Source organism: Pistacia vera, unplaced genomic scaffold (assembly GCF_008641045.1).
Source record: "Pistacia vera cultivar Batoury unplaced genomic scaffold, PisVer_v2 Contig222, whole genome shotgun sequence".
In the NCBI taxonomy this organism is placed as follows: Eukaryota; Viridiplantae; Streptophyta; class Magnoliopsida; order Sapindales; family Anacardiaceae; genus Pistacia; species Pistacia vera.
In genome coordinates this window covers 347,624-359,177 of record NW_022196027.1, presented here as the reverse complement: position 1 = coordinate 359,177, position 11,554 = coordinate 347,624, and the positions used below count along the sequence as shown (strand labels likewise).

Sequence of the window (11,554 nt, the reverse complement as noted above, 5' to 3'; positions counted from 1 at the left end):
ATATAAAAATGTTGAAAATTTAACTATAAATATGTTTTGCCACTTGAAATGTATTAATTTATTTTGTCCCTTACTTTCTAAATTCTACACTTCGGCCCCCCTAAATGAAATTTTCTGGTTCTGCCATTAGTTATATATCTAAAAATTGTTGATTTTTTTTAAGTGAACTGTATTTTGTTTATTACATTTGAAAACCCAAAATACGAAATGTGTCATTCCTTAATCTCGTAATAAATGTATTTTTCAATATGATAAATATTTACAATTTTTTTGTGCTTGTTACTTTAATTATGACATTGTAACAACATAACTAGGACCTCGCACTGAAATCAACATACAATAATTTGTATTACAAATTCACCCTTTAAGAAAAAAAAAAACCATTAATGTTAAATTATATATCATAATTAACTAACAAATTATACATGTTATCTAATTATTATTAATTGTATTATATAAAAACAAAGATACCGTAATCAAGCAAATATGTTATACATTATATTATATGATAATACTTATGTCAATTATCTGCTTAAAATTTATATTATCTAAACTCCAGGTCCAATATTATATAAGGATTGGACTAACCTAAAATTAGTCTAACGTTAAATTTTTTTTTTTTTTTTTCGTGGTGAACGTTAACAATAATGTTGATTTATACATTAAAAACTAGGACTAATGTTGAAGTAGTAGTGATTAATAATGAGGTTAGTAACACTATTAATATAAGGAGTACAAATTTTTAATGTTTTCTAGAGCTACCTGACCATTAAAATAAAAGTTATCATTTTTTTCTTTATTCATTTTTTTTTTTTTTTGGAATTTCCCAGAGCTTTCTTTTTGTCATAGGAACTAAAGTTAACAGGGACGATATCTATTATCCCTAAAAAACAAATGTAGGAAATAAGTATTTTTGTTGTAGTGTAAATTTCGTAATGTCAATTTTTTTTTTAATAAAAAAAAAAATTTAGCCACATGCAGTTTGATTTGAAAAGAGAAAATCGATGGCCTCGCAAGCTTTTTCTGGGAAACTCATCAAACTATGGGGGGAATACGAAGTTCGAATGATGATTTTACTGAGCCTTTCTTTACAGATCATCCTCATTATATTTGGTTCTCAACGAAAATACAGAAGAAGTAGGTGGATAAACATTCTTGTTTGGTTAGCATACTTGGCAGCGGATTGGGTGGCAACAGTTGCTTTGGGCATCCTTGCCCGCAGCCAAGGACTTTTTAATGATGATTCTTCGCAACCAAACAATGTAATTCAGGCATTTTGGGCATCGTTCCTTCTCTTACACCTTGGTGGTCCAGATACTATCACAGCTTACTCTTTAGAAGACAATGAGTTGTGGTTAAGGCACTTACTTGGATTTGTAATCCAAGTTGGGGTGGCATTTTACATCCTCGTACGATGCTACTGGGACAACAATGAAGCTTTTATATTCCTAGCCATTCCAGTATTTATCATTGGAGTAATCAAGTATGGAGAGAGAACTTTGGTGCTCCGGTCTTCAAGCGCCAAGCAACTTAAAGATTCTTTGCTCTCATCTCCTCCTGAATCTGGACCAGAATATGATGAAATTGTGGCAGCAATAGGTCGTGGAGAGGTGTTGCAGACAAAGGAATCAACGGCAATAGTAGCTGTATCAAATGTTGAAAGCATTAAACCAAAGGATTATTATCTCGTTGAGGCCAGTATGTTATTTGAGAGATTAAGGTGTCTCTTTGCAGATTTGATTCTCAGTCATTATGAAAGAAAAGAGAGCTATTCCCTCATTCACAACAAACCACCAAAAGATGCCTTCAAATTGGTAGCTGTTGAGCTTGGATTCATGTATGATGTGCTCTTCTCCAAGGCAACCACAATTTATTCGAGATTCGGAATCTTTCTTCGTTGCTTCTGCTTCTTCTCCCATGTTTCTGTATCAATTGTCTTCTTATATGCTGTCGATAAGCATGCCTATTCACCAATTGACATCTCCATAACTTGTGTACTCCTGCTTGGTGCTGTTTTTCTGGACCTTTACGCATTCATCGTGCTTTTGCTATCTGACTGGACAAAACTTTGGCTGACCAAGCATAATTTTAATTGCCATGGTTTACTTTTGAACAACAGCAAGAGGTGGTCAGAGTCAATGGGTCAGTACAACCTATTAAGTTTGTGTCTAAAAGACATCTCATCCAAAACTGTTAGAGCTCCCAAGTTACTTGGCATCAAGGAAATATTAGAGAAATACCAGTATTTGACTTGGGAGGATGTGAATGTCGACCTACAAGAAATGATCTTTGAGAAGGTCCGAGAGAATGGTAAGAAAATGGAAGGTGATCTTTTTAATATCAAGCTATGCAAAGAATTGTTGGCTCAAAGAGGTGATTATGCGCTTGGCGATTGTTTTAATGAATTTGGTTGGAGTACAACTGGGGTAGAATTTGATCATAGCATTCTTCTTTGGCACATTGCTACCGATCTTTTTCATTATCTTGATCATAGTGTCAATGCAGATGATAATAGAATTCCTATAAGCTGCAAGCAATTATCAGATTATATGTTGTATCTTTTAGTTATATGTCCAACCATGTTACCAAAGGGGATTGGTGAGATAAGGTATAGGGAAACTTGTGCGGAGGCCCTAAGATTTTTTGAAAGAAAAAGGAAGAGGGAAAAAATATCCAATATTTCAAGAAATGAAGCCTGCCAAATGTTACTTCAAGTGAATACTGACGGTTCACTAGTGGAAGATATTAAAGGGGATCGAAGTTTATCGGTGCTATATTACGGGTGCAAACTAGCCAAGCAATTGCAGAACTTGAAGTCTAGACAATATGGTTGGAGTCATGAACAAGTTTGGAAGATGGTAAGTGAAGTATGGATAGAAATGTTGACATATGCTGCAAGTCATGGTGGGTGGAAAGAGCATGGGCAACAACTTATTAAAGGTGGAGAGTGGCTCAGTCATGTACGTCTTCTAATGTCACATTTTGGCTTAAGTGATCAATATCAAATCCAGAAGGGAAGTGTGGGTACCTCTCAGCCGCCCCCGCCCCAAGCCCGGCCCTGGTTCAGGCTCGCGCCCCAGCCCCCAGCCCCGCCCCTCTAGTTCTATCCAACTCGCCGTTATTTACGACCCAAGAACAGGAAGACATGAGATCTTGTAAATGTTCGAATAAATTATGTTATGTCTTGTTTGATAAAAAATAATGAAAATTTAATCTTTTCTCATAAACTTTTATATGAGCTTTTTTTTTAAGCTTTTGAAATGTCAAGTAATACTCTTAATGTATTAAGATTTCTATTTCATTTTTCTTTTACAAATAATAAAACCCTTTTCTTCTGATAATTTATTAATAAAGGATATTTTTTACATTTACGTTTACATAACCAAACGACAAATAAGTTTTCTCTTAATCATAAATTGTACTACTATAAACTCTATTTGAAGAAACGAAACCAAAATGACCCTTTATACAAGAGGAATGAAAATATGCAGCCAGCCATTCAAAACTAACAATGATACACATGCAAAGCAGGGCCGGCTTAAGGGGTAGGCAGGTGAGGCACCTGCCTAGGGCCCCAAAAAAATGGAGGTCCAAATATTTTATAAATTTTTTTTTTTTTTTTTTTAATATTTTACAAAAATGAAAATGGTTTATAATTTCTTATCTAAGCCAAGGGGCCCCAAAAAAAAGCCAAAAAAATCTAAATTTATTATAAACTTTTTACATATATCCACACCCAAAGTTTAACAAAATAGCAAGTTTATACCTCTAGTTTTATATATTTTAGTTTATACCCATAAATTAACACATTGAATCTCTTTTAACAATAGAAGATTAAAATGGTAATTTACATATTTCAAATTATTCACTCCCAATTCAATTCCAAAATTTGACATTCACATAAATCATCTCCAGCCCTCTTCTACCGCCAGTGGTTTGGAGTTGATTTCGGTCAATTTTGGTTTCGGTCGATTTTCTCACCAAAATCAACTGAAATCATCATTTTATCATCCCAACCTTGATAGCCCTCGATTTGACTAATTTTTGATGAATCTCGCAACCCAACTCCACCACACGACAACCATTTCCAACCTTGTTGGCATAAACCAAACATTATTGGACTTCACAAACACCACCATCTTCCTCCTCTCAGCCCTCTAACCAAAACCCCTATTATACCTTATCCGTTTACTCTGCCAATCACCAGCCATCGATACCTTTTGGGCCGTGACTTCTCAAGCCTTTTCTTATCAATCTTGGCATTGGAAATCACCCATCACTTCTCCAACGTCTACTCTCCAAAAACCCCCCACCAACCTAACCTTGTTAGCCTGCTGATTGCTGTCCACCTCTCCTAGTGATTTTTCATCTCAAAAGGCAAAAAAAAAAAAAAAAAAAAAAAAAAAAAAAAAAAAAAGAAATAATTTTTTATATATGGTTATTATTAGAGAGTCCCAAAATAACTCCTGTCTAGGGTCATAAATATTTTAGGACGGCTCTGATGCGAAGAAGCAGGGCAGAAAATATTGTCATAATTAGAAAGGCAAGTTTATAGTCCTCAAGAAAAAACCAAAATAATACTGAGATCAAAGAGTTAGCAGGGGATCCGATATCTATTTATATTAAGAATGAAAAAAGTAAAAAGTACAACTTCTAACTTGGTATGTTAAAAAACCATGAGAGGGTTGCACAGCTTCGGATTTAATGTTTGGTATTAATTGCCTAATCGAGGCTAGGCTACAACGATTTATTCCTGAAACTATTATATCTAATGATCCGAAAAACTAAGACCTTTCAAAACGTAGGGGTATTGATTTTTCTCTAAGTAGCTAGAATATTTATAACTTATCTAAATTTGAATTAAAAGATAACAGTTGAGAGAGTGAATTAAGTGAATTCTTTTTCTTTCTTTTTTTTTTTTTTTTAAATGAGAAATAGACAACTCTTTCAACTTTTGCCTTATATAAATGAATGTAGTTATTAGATGGTTTCATAATTTTTAAGGTAAAAGAAATATTTACAAACTTCAAAGATGGTAGTAAAATGGTACAAAATTTTTTTTTTTATCTGTTACTAATATCCTTAATTATTACTTTCTATTATTTATCAAATTTAATAATTATAATTTATCTTAAAGAATCAAACAAGACAGATGGTAGAAAATGTTTCCTCACACAAACAGAGGGATCACATGTTGTTTTATTTATACATGATTTTGGATAAGCTCAATCTGTTACAGCAGTAGAAAATATTTAAATTTACAGATAGTTTGTTAGTTCCCAGATTTACTCTCGTAAATGTTTATCTATATCTTCATGTTTGAATTGGTCTTGAGCTTTATCAGTTTGGTGAGATTCGGTTGTCCTATTACGCCCCCTCAATCGCAATGGGAGCTCATGAACATTGAGATTGTCTCGGAGATGGCAGAACCGTGCAGTGGGGAGAGCTTTGGTAAATGAATCTGCAATTTGATCTGTGCTCGAGATGAACCGCACCTGCAGTTGACGTTGGGCAACCTGGTCACGCACGAAGTGAATATCCAATTCGATGTGCTTCGTGCGTGAGTGGTAGAGAGGGTTGGCAGTTAGGTACGTGGCCCCGATATTGTCGCACCAAAGTGTAGGGGAATTTGGACTTGAGATGCCGAGTTCTGTTAGAAGAGAACGAAGCCACATAACTTCAGCAGTGGTATGGGCAACTGCTCGATACTCTGCTTCGGTGCTTGAACGTGATACCGTTGGTTGTTTGCGTGAGCTCCAGGAGATTAGATTGGAACCAAGGTAGACACAATAACCACTTACAGATCTTCTGTCGTCAGGACAACCGGCCCAGTCGGCGTCGGAGAAGGCATGTATGTCTGTGGATGAGGTGCGGCGGATGAGAATGCCGTGGTGGATGGTATGTTGGAGATAGCGGAGAATTCGTTTGACTGCGGTCCAATGATCTGTTGTTGGACGCTGCATGAATTGGCACACTTTGCTAACGGCAAATGCAAGATCAGGTCTTGTAAATGAGAGATACTGGAGAGAGCCAACTGTACTGCGATAAAGAGTTGGATCACTGAAAGGATCACCTTTGAAGAGTGATAAGTTGGCTGTTGTGGACATGGGGGAGTTCACCGGTTTGGCATGTAGCATATTGGTTTTCTTGAGCAGGTCAAAAATATACTTTTGCTGTGAGAGAAAAAGTCCACGGTTATCCTGTAGGGCCTCAATGCCCAAAAAATAGTGAAGGGGCCCAAGATCTTTTAGGGCAAAATCTTGCTGAAGATTTGTAATGATTGAGTCTAAAAAAGATTGCTGAGGCCCAGTTATGATGATGTCATCAACATATATAAGTAAAAAAATGACAGCCTGGTTGGACCTGAAAATAAATAAAGAAGTATCGGCTTTGGAAGCAGTAAAGCCCATTTCTATCAATTTATTGCTGAGTCTCGAGAACCAGGCCCGTGGTGCTTGTTTGAGCCCATACAGAGATTTTTGAAGGTGACAAACATACTCAGGACATGATGGATCAAAAAAGCCGGGAGGTTGGGTCATGTAAACAGTTTCTTGTAGATGTCCATGTAAAAATGCATTTTTGACATCCAGTTGTCGAATGGGCCAATTTTGTGACACTGCAAAAGAGAGAACAGTTCGAATGGTTGTGGGTTTGACCACTGGACTGAAGGTATCATCATAATCAATACCTGGTAATTGATGAAAGCCTTTCGCAACGAGACGGGCTTTGTATCGTTCTATGGACCCATCAGCCCGTTTCTTGATGCGGTAGACCCACTTACAGCCCACAAGATTTGTGTCGGGCTTTGGAGGGACGAGGACCCAAGTGCCATTGTCAAGTAAAGCGTGAAATTCCTCATTCATGGCTTGTCTCCAATGTGGGCTTTTTGAGGCAGTAGAGAAGGAAGTGGGCTCAATTTCTTGGATCTCGGTGATTAAGGCCCGCGGAGTGGGAGTCATATCAGGGGGGAGACTTTTGGGTTTGTGTATATTATTTTTGGATCTTGTGGTCATAGGATGCAAATTTCGGTTTTCAGGATTGGGCTCGGGTTGGGAGTTTGGGCTTAAGTTAGGGTACAATGGAGTTGATGAGAGAGTCGGTAAGTCATTTGTCAAAGGGTGAGGCTGCGAAATACACAGGCATTTTGCAAAGGGTGAGGCTGCGAAATAGAGAGGGATGAGGGTAGTGATGTGAGAGAGGGTTGTAAATAGGTAGAGGGGGGAATCGTTTGTTGGAAAGGAAACCTGGTTTCATCAAAGATGACATGTCTGGAAATGAAGATTCGGCCCGATGATGGTTGGAGGCAACGATAGCCTCGATGGTGGGGGCTATATCAAAGGAAGAAACAGAGATCGGAGCGGTAATCCATTTTGTGGGAGTTATATGGTCTTAGATAGGGCCAGCAAGCGCACCCGAAGGTACGGAGGAGGGTATAGTCTGGTGTTTGGTTGAAGAGAAGCTCAAGTGGAGTTTTGTGGTGAATGATTGGAGAAGGGAGGCGATTTATGAGATAGGTGGCAGTGATGAAGGCATCATCCCAGTATTGATGGGGAATAGAGGCAGTGGCCATTAGGGTGAGACCAGTTTCGACGATGTGGCGATGACGGCGCTCGACAGACCCATTTTGTTCGTGAGTGTGTGGGCAGGACAGACGATGAATGATGCCAGATTTGAGGAGATGTGGTTTTAGAGCTTGAAATTCACCTCCAAAGTCAGTTTGGACGCTTTTGATTTTGCAATCAAAGTAGCGTTCAATTTGAAGTTGGAAATTGATGAAGGTCTGTGCAACTTTTGATTTTGCATCAATAGGAAATAGCCATATGAATTTAGAAAAGTCATCAATGATGCTTAAATAATATTTATTGCCATGAACAGACTCGGTGGGTGAGGGACCCCATACATCCATAAAGATTAACTCAAAAGGAGTAGACGAAACAGAATGTGATAAATGAAACGGTAATTTATGACTTTTCCCTAATTGACAAGCATGACACACTGGAAAACTTTTATTTTTGGTGACTGCGAGATGGTGCTTTGAGAGGATTTCTTTCACTGTGCGTAAAGCAGGGTGTCCGAGGCGTGCATGCCATTGTGGAACCGAAACTCTTTCGCCAATGTAAGAAGCTGGACTGGTGGAGGGAGAGGTGAGAGTATGCAGAGGATAAAGGCCATTTTTACTCGGTCCTTTGAGAAGGATAGCTCCCGAGGATGGATCCTTGACACAGAAAAAAGAGGGGTGAAATTCAAAATAAACGTTGTTATCTTTTGTGAATTGAGAAACTGACAATAAATTCTTTTTGATTTCAGGAGCATGTAAAATTTTGTTGAGAAAGAAAGATTTTGAAGCTGCATAAAGAATAGAAGAACCAGTGTGAAGAATTTTCAAACCTTGTCCATTGCCCACTTGAATTTGATCAGATCCAGTGTAGACATTGGTATTGAGGGAAAGATTGTCGAGGTTTAAGGAAATGTGATTGGTGGCACCAGTGTCAGGGTACCAGTTTTGATCATATGTGGGTGCAGGAAGAGGGGTGGGAGGTATGTGTGATTGAGCTATGTGTGCTTGAGGATGGGGTGTGGAGGGAGACTGAAAGTGTTGGTTGAATCTGTACCAACAAGTGGTAGCTGTATGGCCAATTTTGGAGCATATTTGACATGGGGGTTTGTTTGATTGTGACATTTGGTGAGGGGAATAATTCTGGAATCCACGCCCCCTGCCTCTAGATCGATTGCCATAGTGGGGAGCACCTTTATTTGAAGGGGAACCACGATGACCTCGACCAGAGTAGGAGGTAGCAATATTGGCTGAAGGAAAGGTCAATTCATTGGATGTTGTTTGTTGCTCAAGGCGGTTTTCATGAGTAAGTAGGCAGCCATATAGGTCATCAAGGGAGATGGGATCTAATCTGGTGGTAATTGCAGTAACAAGTGAGTCATATGAGGAGGGGAGACTAGCAAGGAGATATGAGGTGATTTCCGAGGAGCTAAGGGGATGACTTATGGCAGAGAGAGTATCTGAAAGCTGCTTGACTTTGGTGAAGTAATCGGTGATTGTGAGGGAGGCCTTTTTAAGGGTTGAAAGTTGGAAACGAATGCTGAGGATTCGGGCAGAGGAAGTGGATGAGAATGTTTTCTCTAATGCAAGCCAGACATCTCTAGAAGTAGTAAGACCAATAATTTGGGTGAGAAGTGATTCGGTGAGGGAAGAGAGTATGGCACTTAGAATGATTTGATCTTGTTGTGACCAGTGAATGTATGCGGGATTGGGGATATGTATGGAAGAGTTGGTAGAGGAAGGAACTGTGATGGGTGGGCTAATGGAAGTATTGGTAGAGGAAGGAATTGTGATGGGTGGGCAGGGAATGGACCCATCTAGGTAACCAAACAGGTTTTGACCACGGAGATACGGGATTAATTGAGCTCGCCAAAGAAGATAGTTATCTTTGGTGAGTTTGATTGTAATGAAATGATGAAGTTGGGTGGGGAGAATGGAACTGGTAGCAGCAGAGGAATTGCTGGTAGAGGATTCATTGGAGGCCATGGATGAGAGACGTAAGTCTTTGTGGCTCTGATACCATAAAGAATCAAACAAGACAGATGGTAGAAAATGTTTCCTCACACAAACAGAGGGATCACATGTTGTTTTATTTATACATGATTTTGGATAAGCTCAATCTGTTACAGCAGTAGAAAATATTTAAATTTACAGATAGTTTGTTAGTTCCCAGATTTACTCCCGTAAATGTTTATCTATATCTTCATGTTTGAATTGGTCTTGAGCTTTATCAGTTTGGTGAGATTCGGTTGTGCTTATTATATCTATCATAATAGTATTACTTATACTACGAATGAACATAATAAAAAATTAAAATACAACTAGAATATAATTATACTTACATAAGAAAAATTGAAGGGAAAAAAAATTATTATCCTAAAAACAAACGTGCTATCTTATTATTCCACGATATGATAAATTAAGTAATTACGTTTTTGGTGAACGACGTTTGTGTGAAGTTAAACCATTACATTAAGTTTGCATAGACTCCTCCCTTCAATATTTGGTGTATTAAACCTTAATATAAGTTACTCTTTCCCATTTCTTAAGGAGAATTCATTCTCCTCATTGCACACGTTACTCAAGTTATATATGAAAATAATTCCATCCCATTGTACAAGTTATTTTGTTAACATGTACATTATAAATTATTTGATTCAATTATCTGAAGTCAGCATTGTTCCCTGCTTTTCATCAACAATAAATAAAATAATAAATAGATTCTCCCAAGTCCATTCTTAAAAAATTGCACTGCATAAAGCTTGTTGGCTGGTTCGGAAGGCAACACCCCGGTCATAATAGTTCTTAACAAGGTGCTAACCTTCTTCTTCTCTATGTAGCAGGCACTATTAATTTATTAAAATATTTTACTTTGGCAAGTGATCTATGTAAAGACTATTGTTATGTTTGTCAATTATTTTATTTTTTATTCTCTATGTTAAGAAGTTGTTGACTCATAATTGACTGATGATCCTATATTTCATGGTGATTTTTTGAATTCAATAGGATAAGGATTACTTATCACAATTTGGGTCATAATTGCACTTAATTCTAAATTTTACTTTTCAGGCCTAAACGATGATTTTGAACATAAATGATGGTATTGAGCGTAAATTGGACTTGAGCTTTCAACTCGAATGACCTAAATTTAGAAGCTATGAAAATCTAAGAAGTAGAGCTACAACTTTCATGTTTTGAGTTTTCCTTATTTTTACTGAGAGATGGTGAAACCTTGACTTGAAGTTGAAAATAGCCCGTTGCAAATAAAGAAAAACATCTTTGGACATGCTTCGTATTTTTGCCATAACGTGAGTTGTAGATCTCAGATTGGGAATTTAAATGAATAAAAAGATAAGAAACAGGGCTATAACTTTTGCTCTTGGTCATGATCCATTTCAACTTAGAAAATGGTAAAAATTGAACCAAAATTTACATTAGTGCATGGAAGACAAACAAATTGTTTACATGTGTTTTTAATTGAAGTGTGGTTTTACCATATACCCTCATGACTTTCATACTAAAAAGGTCTTAGCAATATTGGAGGAGGCTAGGTTTTGGGAAAACACATCAAAGAGGAGGAGGACCTCAAAGGAAAGAGTCTGGCATCATTCATTCGAGAGAAGTTGGTGCGATACCTTTCTAGAGATCAATTGTTCAAGATTTCAGTTTTTATTTTCTCTTATCTTACTTTATATATCAGTTTGGATTGTTATGATGATGAGTTCAAACTAATGTTGATTGTTATCGCTTTGACTATGGAGTAGATTTTTATTCTTAAAGGGTAGATTCTACCGAACCATGTTGACTTGATTTTCAATTCTATCAAATTATTCAAGAATTTTATTGTTCACAAGAATTTGTATGATTTGCTTAATGCTTTTGGATCTGATATTTCTTAATTATTTAGGGCTCTATTGAACGATGAACGGGCAGTGAAGTTTGATTAGAATTCTTTTAATTAGGCTTTCATTGTGTTCAACTGTTTTATTGATGTGATGA

The 11,554-nt window shown here is 37.2% G+C and overlaps 1 protein-coding gene across 1 annotated transcript; it reads left to right on the top strand.

Annotated features, from left to right (window-relative positions):
* The first annotated feature begins 1,004 nt into the window (after positions 1–1,004).
* Positions 1,005–3,101, top strand: LOC116130492. The gene has a single exon (XM_031416229.1). The coding sequence runs from the start codon at positions 1,005–1,007 to the stop codon at positions 3,099–3,101; it is 2,097 nt and encodes a 698-aa protein (XP_031272089.1).
* The last annotated feature ends 8,453 nt before the right edge of the window (positions 3,102–11,554 follow it).

Coding starts and splice junctions, on each gene's coding strand:
- LOC116130492 (XM_031416229.1), top strand. CDS start 1,005: ATGGCCTCGCAAGCTTTTTCTGGGAAACTCATCAAACTATGGGGGGAA.